This window comes from Rattus norvegicus, chromosome 15 (assembly GCF_036323735.1).
Source record: "Rattus norvegicus strain BN/NHsdMcwi chromosome 15, GRCr8, whole genome shotgun sequence".
Lineage (NCBI taxonomy): Eukaryota > Metazoa > Chordata > Mammalia > Rodentia > Muridae > Rattus > Rattus norvegicus.
In genome coordinates this window covers 42,530,440-42,544,304 of record NC_086033.1, presented here as the reverse complement: position 1 = coordinate 42,544,304, position 13,865 = coordinate 42,530,440, and the positions used below count along the sequence as shown (strand labels likewise).

The window sequence follows — 13,865 nt, the reverse complement described above, 5'->3', positions numbered from 1 at the left end:
TTCAGAAAGAGAAAGAAGATGTCAGGTAATGTCCCTGGTACAAGGTACCGTAACCACTAGAGGGCAGACAGAAGAAGCTACCCCCACCTTCTCCTGTCTGGCTGGACCTTCCCCCAAGACAAGAGAAGTCAGCCTCCCAGAATTCAGACCCCAGTTTCCTGTGGATCCCATGGGTCCCAAGTTGAACTTCTGTTCTAGAAAGCTGATCCCATGCTATTAAAACGTTTAAGTGAACACTGATTAAATATACATATGCATATATATGTATTACAAAAAATGACATAAATAAAAATCTAGCACTTAAGCCTAAATTCTTTTGGTGGGTAGAGATGGGGCTTGGATCAAACTTAGTATTATGTTCAATAACAGAAGGGTGAGGAAGTTTGAATTATAGGTGCCACCCCCCTCTTTCGTGGTGAGCTTCCTTAGAGCTAATGTGTCTGCTTCTCTTCATAAGCGCCTCAGACTGTGATCAGGATTAGGGTCATCTGTTTTGAAAATGCTTGTCAGTGATTGGATGTGCCTGCACCTCTGAGGTCAGAGTTGGCTCTGGGACGAGACATATTTCTAGCTAGCCCTGCTGCTGCTCCACCTGGCCTGAGCTGAGGGGTCTCTGGCCTGCTTTCCCAGAGATGGAGGAGCATGTGGTTTCCATGCAGTGCACCAGGTATACTGGGCACTTGGGGAATGTCGGTGACTAATGATGAACTTATTAGAGCATTTGCAGTAAGCAGAGTAGTCATATCTATTTCTTAATTTTATTAGAGGAATGGATTTCCCCAGGCAGGCCTTGAAGGTCAGATGGGCCCACTGTGCCTCTGCTGGACACTTCCTTACATCTGTGGTGTTCACAGGTGCGGCTGGGCTGAGGCCATCTGTCTGGGCCTGAGGTCACTGGGCTCGGGAGGAAGGCCCCTCTCCACCTCATGGTTGCCTGCTCATAGGATCTATTCAGATACAAAAGAGAGACATATATGGAGGAGGTCAGTGGGAGCTCCTTCAGGAGGGTGAGGGGTAGGGGGAAGACTTGGCAGGGCTGCACACTTCCTGTGCCTCCTGTCACATTCTCAGGAGAGCAGTAAGCCTGGCACAGTTCCCACTGGACAGAGAAAAGCTTTTCTCAGTGGAATCTGCAAAAGAAGGAAGGCCTGCCAGGCTTCCTGGGTCACATCAGAGAAGGGAAAGGGAAGGATTGTAACAAAAGTGGGCTTATCCCTTCCTTTAGGTGACCTAGAAGTCTCCTGAGGCAGGTGTCACCCTAACGTGGGTTTTTAAAGTTATATTCTTCCCATTATATCATACACATACATAAAAACAACACCAGAAAGGGAGGGGGAGGGGAGGGAAGAGAAGGGAGTAGAGTGGAGGGAGAGAGGTGATGAGAGAGAGGTGGAGAGGGAGGGAGGGAGGGAGGGAGGGGGAGAGAGAGAGACAGAGAGAGAGAGAGAGAGAGAGAGAGAGACAGACAGACAGACAGAGAGAGAGAGAGACAGAGAGAGACAGAGAGAGACTGACTCTTAAAACTGAGACATTGTTTTGAAGTCAGCAAGATGGGAGATAGGAAGGGAGAGATCCAGCCAGAAGGCACTCTTCTCCTGAAGAACTGGTCCTGGCAGAGGCCTGTGGCCAAGGAAGAGCTGCACCTGGTGAACCAGGCTGGGTCTGCCTGCAAGTCAGGAACAGGGGTCTGTCCAGCACAGAAACCTTATGCCTGGCAGATCTGAGCCAACCTTGTCCGTCTTCCTGCCCAGAACCCATTTTAGTGCCAAGGGGTAGCTAGTAGGGCCTGAAGGAAGAGCCAGTCTCCTAGGCTGGGTGGGGTTCAGGAAGAAAAAAAGTCTGTCTCATGATAGTTTCCTATGGCTGCCAAAAGGTTTTATGAATGAAGTTTCTGCCATCTTGTGGCCAAGACTGATAATGCCTGAATCCCAGCCCTGCTGCCTTCCCCCAGCTCCCAAGCACTGCCCAGTGTTCCCTAGGTGGAATGGATAGCCTCTGAGGAAAGGAGGATTCAGAGAGACCTCTACCTACATTCCAGCCTCAAAGAGCTTTTGGAAGGTCCCAAGTGTGGGCTTACCACTCATTCATACAAGGAACATCATTTGTGAAAAAGAGGGTATGGGCAGGCTGCACAGGAGGAGCCAGGCTCCACCCACCAGCCCTAGAGCCAGAGGAGGCAAAAGACAGACACTGGGTGACCTGGGGAGGGGAGGAGGAAGCAGAGGACTTGCTTACCACCTTGGCCCCAGTGTAGCAGTATAGTTGAAGCCAAAATAAGAGTCCCCTTCCGAGCGTGAGACCCACACACATATACAGGTTCAAGGGAGGGCAACGCTCTCTAAGCAGATGCCCCTGCAGTGAGAATGCTCTCTGAGGGCAGAAGTGTGTGCACTTCTGGGCAGAGACCAAGAAGTTGTGGATGCCACTCACTGAGACCTTTGACTCAAGTGTGTAGACCCAGCCACACAGAGCTCTGATCTACTTTGCTTGTCCTGGACCAAGAATGTCAAACTCTGAACCTGACTTTTTCTTTCTACAAGCTCTCGGCCACCTGAAGCAGGTCGTAGCTTTATGGCATGGGGCTGCTCTTGACTGGAACAGTCCATCCTCACCACCACCCTGTGTCCCAGAGCCAGCTGCAGTTCAGATGCTGTCGAGGATTCAGTGAGCTATGTTACTACTGCACTCTCAGGACATGCCCTGGAGCTTGCCCTGACTGATGGAACCTGGCCAGCAGATGCCAGCCCAAGTCCTCATCCTCCTGAGGCTCCCTTTCTCTGAAAGCTCTGGTACCAGATGGTGAACTAGCTGGGGTTCCACCAAGGAGCAGAGAACTTTCAAGGTGTTCCAGAGACGAAGTTTTCAGAGAGAATGCCTTCAAAGGGCAGTTAGAGTGAAGGCCTAGAAAAGCACTAGACTCTGACAATAGAGTCATGACTGAACCACAAAAACTTATTGCCACAAGGCCTCAATTCCCCGCAGCCCAGAAACAAAAGACCCCCCAGAGGTCACCAGGAGGAACTGTGGCAGTGTCTTGTGGGCGCCTGTATCCTTCCTCATGACTTGACCTTGCAAATCTCAGCCCTCCTTTGTGTCAGCCACCAGATTCCACTTTGGTCTCTCCAATGAGTGGGGCAGAAAATGGGTGAGGGCTCATCTCAACAGTAGCCCAGCCACACCCTCATCAGTGCGCAGGCTCGCGGCTCTGAACTCAGCACTCAGACCGGGTTCCTAATGCCTTATGACTGAACACTTTGGGGCGACTGGCAACAAGATAGAATAGGAACACAGCTGAAATCCAAAAGGGAAAAAGGCAAGGCTGCACTCCACAGGGAGCCATGTCTGTTTCCTAATCTGTCTCCTGCCCCAAATAGCTCCGCTCTCCTTCCCCGATTTGTGTTGATGTGTTTCTTGCCTGTGGAAGCAGATGCCACCAAGACTTAAACTGGGTCACAGAGGACTATGACGGGCTGACACAGGCCCACAGGCCGTGTCCTCCTCTGACTTGAATGTCCAGGTTCCTAGCCTAGAGCTCAGAGCACAGACTCCAGGAACCACAGAACGCAAGCCTCTACCCGCAGTGGGAGTGGGCGGGGCTTATCCCTCAGCTTGGCACAGAGCCCCTGGCTTGCCTGACTTTCTGGTCCTCTTTCCTCGTGGACAACTAGAGAACTACAGGGCCCTGCTGCTACCCTGGAGGAGGTTTGGAGCTGCCTTCCAAAAGCAGGGCTTCTGTCAGTTATGTGACACTAGAGGGAACATGAATTATACAAACAAACCCTTGACTCCTAGGTTCTAAAGCAGGAAGTCAGGGCACTCGCTGCCATGCCTGACAGCCTGAGTTCAATCATCAGAATTTCCACAGTAGGAAGAAAACACTGACTTTCACAACTTGTGTGTGAGTGCGTATGTGCGTGCACGCGCGCGCGCGATACACACGCACACACACACATGCACACAAATAAATAAGTTAATAAATTAATAAAAAAGAATGATTTAAACTCTGATGCACATTTCATTTAAAGACCCAGCCCACCCAGGCAGACTGAGAAGTACCCATCTAGAATGATCTACCCGGAAGGGGTAGAGCCAGCCCATGACCTAAGCCATGCGTCCCCTGCTGGCCACGCTCCCTCCTCAGGAGTCCCATGTACAGCGTTGGGTCCTGAGGTTTCTCCCTCTCTCTCCGCAGGTTCTTTCAAAGCATGGCTTTGGCCCCATCACCACCGACATCCGAGAGGGACAAGTGTTCTACTACGCCGAAGATTACCACCAGCAATACCTGAGCAAGAACCCAGACGGCTACTGTGGCCTTGGGGGCACTGGGGTTTCCTGTCCCACGGCCATTAAAAAGTAATTTCTCTCCACGAAGCTGGCCCTGGAGGTTCCATCAACACCATGATTGCTGGATGGAGCAGCACTGCTGTGATTCCCATCTGTCACTTTATGAAGAGCACACACCACACGGGCATTTACATGAATCTGGTTGTTATCCGGGTCTGATTTACAGAAAGTAGGATGACGAGGTGATGCGTTGTAATTTGTCTTCTGATCAGTCGGGATGGGGATAGAACATGTTTTAGTGGATCATTTGGGGTCTAAATGAAGATAACGAATATCCTGTGTCCATCTGCTGGAGCCGGAGGGATGCTAAGGGTTCTGAAACAGGGAGCTGGCTGGGAGAGCACGGAGCACTGGGACTCTAGGGCTGACATACCTCGCCCACCTCCCTGCCCTCAGGTGCCTAATTCATTAGTGTCTAGGAGCTCCACGAATCATTGCCGAAACACTTTGCTCTGCTGCCTCTAGACGCATATTAGGGGTTTCTCTCCCCCCTCCGTCCTCTCTGTGCAGAGAAAAGACATGAGTGACCTTAATGAATTCTAACATTCTGCTTACAGCTATGATAAAGCTTGTTCTAATAAAAATCTACGGTTTGGTGATAGCACCTGCCTGCCGTGAGTCTGTCTTTCCTTGCTCAGGAAGGGTATTTGGAAGTATTGCAAAGCCAAGTTAAGAGCTCGGGGGAAACAGCAACTGCACAAGCCCTCCTGGTTGTTTTTCCCCAAATGGGAAAGATGATTAAGATTTTGGCAAGTGGGCACACCCCTGGCTCTCTGTGGCTTCCATAACAAATAGTTGTTTTCAAGCTGCCTGTGATGTATCATGTCAAGGACAGTTGTACTTAGAGAAGACACCTTCAGTTCTTGCCCTTGAAGAGAAGAACATTCTCTTCAAGACAAGAAACTATAGCTATGTAAACAAATGAATAGGTAAGCCAAGGAGATGTATAAGGAAGGTGCTGGTTCTGGGGACCACAGAGCTGTGTGCAGGGTTATCTCAGCTAGGTGAGCTCACCACAGTCCCCATAAGGTGGAAAAGGGCAAGCTTAGAGTGGAATGGCTTACCGAATGAAGCAATCAGCCGGTGAGTGCATGCCAGGAACACAACACACACACACACACACACACACACACACACACACACACACACACACACACACACGGGTCAGAAGCATTCACCCTGTAAGTTCCAGCTAATAGAAGAAAAGGATTTCTAGGACAAAGGACCAGAAGCAGAAGTCATCATAGCAGGACTGGAAGCCGTGGGAGTTGAGTTTGCAGACCAGTATCCTATGAGGAGCTGTCCAAGGTGTGCAGAGCTGGCTCAGGGAGGATCATTGAGAAACCTGCAGCTGGGTCTTAACTGAATAGCAGCTCTGGGCAGTTCATACTCCTCCTGTTTTAACTTGGGCATGAGTGAGCAGAGCGTTATTGCCATGTGAGGGCACAGACTGGGCAGGGATTGGATGCATGTTCCTGGCTTCATTGTAGAGATGTGGAGGGAGGCAGTTTAGGGGCAGATTGGCAGCTTGGAAGGAATCCAAGAATGGGAAACTTAGGAGTGATTTGCATGCAGATGACATGGGACCATCCAAGATCATGCAGGAGAGGATGAAGGTGTTGATGTCTAAGGAGTGAAGCCTCCACTGATGTCCAGAGACATCTGGTTGAAGAAGAAGCAGATGAGCTTGGAAAGTAACACTGGAGGTTGGCTGTGAAGGAGTGATGTCCCTCAGGAAGAAGGCACAGGGTCCTCAAAACATTTCAGGGAGCACTCTTGGGGCCTTGCCCTAAGCCTTCCACAGAGGGAACTGAGGTTTTCCCTTGGGCACTCTTCTCTGGGCAAGCAAGCCTAGTCCAGGCTCTTCTGCAGGTCCAGAGTGCTGGTAGCAAGCGTAAGTCCCAGGAGGACCACTGCATTGAATCACAAAGACAAACAGGGCCTTGCTTTAGCTCCATCAAATGGAATCTGGCATATCTGACTTTTAAATCTGAGGTGTTTCCCACTCCCTGGAGACTCCATTGCATTGACCATTTCTCTAGTTCTATAAGCAAGGCACTTTAACATCTACCTTACACATGCTGACATGTCTTGATCCAGAACAGTCCCCCACCAGTTCAGTTTCCTTGACTTGACCTTCTGTCTATACACTCACTGCTCTTTGCCTTTTCCTGAGAGTGTGCTTGTCTATACAGAAATAAATATAGAGTTTACATGCCCAACCACTGTCTTTATTGGATTCTAACATTCCAAGCCACCATGCCCCTGCCTTCATCACCACAGGGCCCTCATCCCATAGCTGTGTGGCCTGTTCATTCTGACTGACTCATTTCTTCCTATAGTAACTGCAAATAAAGTCACCTGTCATCTACCCTTCCTATGCCTCAGGATAGCCTGTTGCTTCCCCAGGTGGCCTTCCATGCCTAATCTAGAATCTACAAGCAAGAAGGTATCTTTAAAAATTAATACAGTAACAATCTTTGGGACAGGATTTCATTCTGTACCCCCTGGCTGGCCCAGAACTCATGTCTACTAGCTGGTCTCAAACTCAAAGATACCTGCCTACCTCTGCTGAGGCAATGTTCCACCACGCCCAGCTGAATCGTTGTATGTGTATGTAAGTGCACCATGCATATCTCGAAGGTATTCAGATGTTACAAGACTTCTTTGGTGGACCTGAATATCATCTGCTATGGTGTCTCATGTTCCCCAGAAAGTGATACTTACTTTGTTGTTGCTGGTGGAATAATCTACAGATTACAGCAGAGTCAGTGGATGTAGTCCAGGCCTTCTCTCTCCTTACCAGTCAGTGGTCTGCCCGCCTGCTTCCTTGTGTGAGAGAGACGTTGAACTCTCCAGCTTTCCCTATCTCTAGGTGCAGAAAACATTTAAGGTTTTCACAGCCTCCTAGCAGCGATATCCTTTTCTTAGACATCCCCTTTGTCACATGTTAGCACAGTCACCCTGCTTTTGTAGTGTTCCCTGGTACAGCAGTAGCCTTGGATATTGGCTTGACCTGGTGTGGAAGCCATTAAGAAGCAAGCTCCCAAGCACCTGCGAGGGAGGAGTCTGCTCGGTTAATTTCTGTGTCTGTCTATCGCTTGTTTGCATGGTTTGGTCCTTTCTGAAGTACACCGATAGAGCCACTCTGCTTTTGTATATCTGGGAAAGTCGTTTTATCAAATATATTTTTCCTGATATGAATTTGTTCTGTCAGTAACTTGGAGGTGGTTTTCATGGTCTTTCCCTCTCTGGCATGCACAGTTTGCAAGGGGAGATTTGCCATCACGATCTTTCCCTCTCTGACATGCGCAGTTTGCAGGGGAGATCTGGCGTCATCCTCTGCTCCTCTAAATGCAACAGTGCATCATTTTCTCCACCATCTGTCGCTTTTATAATTTTCTCAATCAAGTAATTTGATCATACTGCGTAAAACTGTGCTGCTACCAGATAATACATTATTTAAAATAGGACTGTTGCAGAATATGCATTTGGAGTTTCTCTGTGTTGGTTAGGGGTTTTTTGTTTGTTTGTTTGTTTGGTTGGTTGGTTGGTTGGTTGGTTTTTGTTGTTGCTAGGAAGAAAGAACCTCAACTGAGAAAATGTCTCCATCAAATTGGCCTGTTCGTAGGACAGTTCATAAGCAAGTTCGTAGGACATTTTAAAAAATTATTGATGTGGGAGGGCACAGCCCATTGTGGGCATGGCCATCCCTGGGCAAGTTGGTCTTGGGCTATGTAAGAAAGCAAACTGAGCGATCCTTTAGGAGCAGACCAGTAAGCAATGTTTCTCCATAAGCTGCCTGCCTACACTTTCTTGCCCTGACTTCTCCTCATGAAAGAGTGTAAACTGTAGGCTGAAATGAACCCTTTACCTACCAGTTGCTTCTGCTCACGTGTTTATCATAACAATAGAAAACAAACCAAGACGCGCAAGTTCTCAAAATTTTCTAGTTGGTTAAACAGTTTCCACAAGTCAATCCCACTCCCCCATCTCAGCTCTTTCCTTGGTAGATAACTGGTTAATCTGGTCTGACCTTGTGATAAGCACGGATCAATCTGCATTCTTCTACATGTTGACCTCCAGTTGAACCAGCACCATTTGCTGAAAATGCTGTCTTTTTTCCATTTGATGGTTTTGGCTCCTTTGTCAAAAATCAAGTGCCCATAGGTGTGTGGGTTCATTTCTGGGTCTTCAGTTCTGTTCCATTGGTCTATCTGTCTGTCTCTGTACCAATACCACACAGTTTTTATCACTATTGCTCTGTAATACTGCTTGAGTTCAGGGATAGTGATTCCCCCTGAAGTCCTTTTATTGTTGAGGATAGTTTTAGCTATCCTGGTTTTTTTTGTTATTCCAGATGGATTTTCAAATTGTTCTGTCTAGCTCTTTGAAGAATTGGATTGGTATTTTGATGGGGAGTGCATTGAATCTGTAGATCGCTTTTGGTAAAATGGCCATTTTTACTATATTAATCCTGCCAATCCATGAGCATGGGAGATCTTTCCATCTTCTGAGGTCTTCTCCAATTTCTTTCTTCAGAGTCTTGAAGTTCTTATTGTACAAATCTTTTACATGGGCACTGGAAAAAATTTCCTGAACAAAACATCAATGGCTTATGCTCTAAGATCAAGAATCGACAAATGGGATCTCATAAAACTGCAAAGCTTCTGTAAGGCAAAGGACACTGTGGTTAGGACAAAACGGCAACCAACAGATTGGGAAAAGATCTTTACCAATCCTACAACAGATAGAGGCCTTATATCCAAAATATACAAAGAACTCAAGAAGTTAGACTGCAGGGAGACAAATAACCCTATTAAAAAATGGGGTTCAGAGCTAAACAAAGAATTCACAGCTGAGGAATGCCGAATAGCTGAGAAACACCTAAAGAAATGTTCAACATCTTTAGTCATAAGGGAAATGCAAATCAAAACAACCCTGAGATTTCACCTCACACCAGTGAGAATGGCTAAGATCAAAAACTCAGATGACAGCAGATGCTGGTGAGGATGCGGAGAAAGAGGAACACTCCTCCATTGTTGGTGGGATTGCAGACTGGTACAACCATTCTGGAAATCAGTCTGAAGGTTCCTCAGAAAATTGGACATTGAACTGCCTGAGGATCCAGCTATACCTCTCTTGGGCATATACCCACAAGATGCCCCAACATATAAAAAAGACACGTGCTCCACTATGTTCATTGCAGCCTTATTTATAATAGCCAGAAGCTGGAAAGAACCCAGATGCCCTTCAACAGAGGAATGGATACAGAAAATGTGGTACATCTACACAATGGAATATTACTCAGCTATCAAAAACAATGACTTTATGAAATTCGTAGGCAAATGGTTGGAACTGGAAAATATCATCCTAAGTGAGGTAACCCAATCACAGAAAAACACACATGGTATGCACTCATTGATAAGTGGCTATTAGCCCAAATGCTTGAATTACCCTAGATGCATAGAACACATGAAACTCAAGACGGATGATCAAAATGTGAATGCTTCACTCCTTCTTTAAAAGGGGAATAAGAATACTCATGGCAGGGAAGAGAGAGGCAAAGATTAAAACAGAGACAGAAGGAACACCCATTCAGAGCCTGCCCCACATGTGGCCCACACATATACAGCCATCCAATTAGACAAGATAGATGAAGCAAAGAAGTACAGGCCGACAGGAGCCGGATGTAGATCACTCCTGAGAGACACAGCCAGAATACAGCAAATACAGAGGCGAATGCCAGCAGCAAACCACTGAACTGAGAATAGGACCCCCGTTGAAGGAATCAGAGAAAGAACTGGAAGAGCTTGAAGGGGCTCGAGACCCCATATGTACAACAATGCCAAGCAACCAGAGCTTCCAGGGACTAAGCCACTACCTAAAGACTATACATGGACTGACCCTGGACTCTGACCTCATAGGTAGCAATGAATATCCTAGTAAGAGCACCAGTGGAAGGGGAAGCCCTGGGTCCTGCTAAGACTGAACCCCCAGTGAACTAGATTGTTGGGGGGAGGATGGGGAGGGGAACACCCATAAGGAAGGGGAGGGGGAGGGATTAGGGGGATGTTTGCCCAGAAACCGGGAAAGGGAAGAACACTCGAAATGTAAATAAGAAATACTCAAGTTAATTAAAAAAAAAAAAACTATAAAAAAAAATCTGGTCTGATCTGTCTGGGCCTTAATTAGGGCCACTTCTACACTTGCCTATGGTATTAGGTATTAGGGCTTCAGTCTCCTTTTGTCCCAAGTCAGAGAATGGATAGAGATTCACATTTCCCCAGGAATGCCTAGGACGTGTGTTGTGAGAACAGGCTGGTGTGGAAAGGAGCTGTAAATTTCTCAGAAGGCTACAATTCTCTGCTCTGTTTAAACAGTCAGTACGTGTGCCGGCATTCCTGTTTGAAGGCACACACCCAGGACCTGCCCTTAGCCCTTTGTCCCAGATGAAATTAATGACATTGGAATTGAGTCTCTGTCATCTTGTGCTCAAATACCCTAGCAGACTTGTAACAGGAAAGAATTAGGGCACGGCTCAAACGCAGAAGTGGAAAAGAAATGGGCCGAAATCCACAGGGAGAGCTCCTACTCCTTCATCTGTCTCATGGCCCAAATAGCTCAGCCTCCTCCCCACCCCACCCCCACCCCCGGCTTGTGTTTATGTGCTACCTTCCTTTCTCCTGTGGCAGATGTCAACAGACCTGTGGTCCTAAACTAGGTCAGAGAGAATGGCGATGGGTTAATACAGCCCTCCGGCTCTGTCACTCTGTTTTCATGCCCACCTCCAGTACTCCAGCAGGCTTTCTGTGGCATATCGGGGGATCCATGGTCCCCAGAACCAATGGACTCCTGAGTTCCTCTCTCAGGTCCCTCGCTGAAGGAGACAGGGAGCCCTTACTGTCCCCAGCCCTTTGGCTGGCACATTATGAGGTCCTTCTCAGTCCACCACAGTGTGGACAAAGCAACACCAGAGAATTTACACTCATGCCACAGCAGCCAGAAAGACACGCTGGTCTTCCAGAATGCCTGTTACATGAGGAACAGTTTTCAAACCTATGAGCTCAGGCTTCTGGGTCAGGTCTTGAGACACAGATCAGCAGCAGAAGGTTTGTCTACCACACATGAAGTCAGAGTTGATCCTTGGTACCAAATACAGGTCTGAAATGGTGGTCCACGTCTGTAATCCCAGCACCCCAGAGGCTGAGGCAGGAGAATTATCACAAGTTTGAGGCTAGTCTGGGCTATGTGTGAGTTCCAGGCAACCTGCACCACAGCATGAAGCCACCTTTTAAAAAATAAAAAAGCTAAAAGAACAAATTGAAACCAGACAAGATCCAGGTCAGGGCTCCTAGGGCAATTAAAATGGCAGACATATACTATATAGAGGACAGGTTTTCAGGCCAAAGAAACCTTATTCCAAGGAACAGACATGACAGGACGTCAGTTGATATCCCCGTGTGGAACAGAGAGGGGAGGAGGCCAGGCCCAGACCATTCTGTTCCTCTCCAGAGCTTGGCGTTGCCTTTTCGGTCCCAGGTAAAGGTTGCAATCCCCACAATCCCTCTCTTCCTTCAATACTGTTAATTCAGGTTTTCCATTTCCTCAAGCTGCTCGAGAGAACAGACGAGGCAGACCATATCTAGTGTTTAGGGGGGAATGTGACTATATAAGACCCCCTTAGGAGCACTGAAGCCAAAATCCTGGTAAGCACAAAGGGCTTGAGAGCAGAGCATCTGCCTTTCCCACTGGAGGTTTAAAAACAGCCTGAGGAATGGAGAGGCAGCTCAGTGGTCCCAGCTAGAACCCATGGTTCTCAACGTGTGGGTTGTGACCCTTTGGGGGTTGCACATCAGTTATTTATGTTATGATTCACAACAGCAGCAACATTACAGTTTTGAAGTAGTAATAAGATAACTTTATGGGGGCAGCTCCACAATACAAGGAACTGTATTAAAGGGTTGCAAGCATTATGAAGGTTGAGAGAACCTGGGTTTGATTCCTAGCACTCACATGAGCTCACAGCCATGTGTTACTCCAGTTCCAGGGCATTCAACATCCTCTTCTGGTCTCTAAAGGCACAGACATGCTTTTGGTGTACAGACATGCATGCAGGCAAAATACGCATGCATCCATACACATTTAAAAAAATGCTAGGCATGCTGATACACACCTATAGAACCAGGATATATATATATATATATATATATATATATATATATATATATATACACATACATATATGTATGTATGTATGTATGTATATGTATATATATATATATATATAACACCTATCTATAATCTGGCCTCAGCAATTTGTCACCTGAATCTCAGCATGCTAATTATGATCTCCAAAAGCCAATGCAGCCCTTTCTGGACTCAGGACCAAATGGCAGCTACAGAAACAAAGGTGGGTTATTAATCAGCATTCTCTAGAGGAACAGAACTGTTAAAATGAGTGTGTGTGTGTGTGTGTGTGTGTGTGTGTGTGTGTGTGTGTGTGCCTTCTGGCACTCATGGACACCAAGTACCATATAGTAAACATACAGTCAAAGCACCCATACACATTAAATACACATTCAGGCTGTGGTTTGACTATTCCAACAATAACTGTCTTCAATGGAAAGGCCAAGAATCTACATAGTTGTTTGGTCTGTGAGGTTGGATGTCTCAGCTGGTCTTTGGTATACATTAGAATCCCAAAGAAGTAGGCACTAATACCAGTGAGAGAATGAACTTGCCATCCTGAGTGAGGGCAAGGGAGCAGAGAGCAAAAGCTTCCTTCTCCCATGTCCTTTATGTAGGCTGCCTCTGTGTGGCCCAGATGGATCTTCCTACCTCAAATGATTCAATCGAGAAAAATCTCTCACAGATGTGCCCAGGAACTTGGGTTTTAGTTAATACCAGATGTAGTTGAGTTGACAACCAAGAATAACCATCACAGATGGGGAAAGAAATTCTAGGGAACTTTCTAGAAACAGTATTGGCTGAAGCTATAAAAAGGGATATGGGAATTGAAATTGTTTATTTCGTGAGTTATCTGCTCTGTGACTTTTCCCAGAGAGGTGTAAAATCATTATCTGCCTCTAACTCGAAATAGACAGACATCCAAGGACTGACACACCCAAGCTCCTTTTGATAGATGAAATGAACTTATTAGAGGTGGCTTATGAAACAGAGGATGACCATGAACAGCTAAGATACAAATCATCCCCCCTAACACACACACACACACACACACACACACACACACACACACACACACACGAAGCTCTTGTCTTTATCGCTTAAGTTTACAGCATTTCTGTTACTCTTGATTCAGAATGCTCCCTGGTGTGTTAAAGGGTCAGGAGGTAGAGGTTTGGAAAACATGAGGCACAGACTCACCAGAGGTTGGGAAAATTCTGTTTATGTGTACTCCATCCACGTTCTCTTTAGGGATTCTGCTGGTTTTCACAAACAGTGTCACACTGTGGAGAAAACTTTGTTTCTTCTGAAGTCTGGCTCAAAGGACAGCT

At 46.8% G+C, this 13,865-nt stretch overlaps 1 protein-coding gene across 7 annotated transcripts in view; it reads left to right on the top strand.

Annotated features, from left to right (window-relative positions):
* Msra (methionine sulfoxide reductase A) overlaps positions 1 to 13,865 on the top strand; it is a 338,461-nt gene that overhangs the window by 308,974 nt on the left and 15,622 nt on the right. For 5 of the 7 annotated variants that reach the window (XM_039093214.2, XM_063274183.1, XM_039093216.2 and 2 more), the window contains one exon: positions 4,193 to 4,948. The exons of 1 other annotated variant lie outside the window; for it this stretch is intronic. In XM_039093214.2, coding sequence (XP_038949142.1) covers positions 4,193 to 4,357 — 165 coding nt within the window. In that variant the 3' untranslated portion in view covers positions 4,358 to 4,948. Of the gene's footprint in view, positions 1 to 4,192; positions 4,949 to 13,865 lie in introns of those variants that run through there. One more of the 7 variants, NM_053307.2, reaches the window with a different exon arrangement.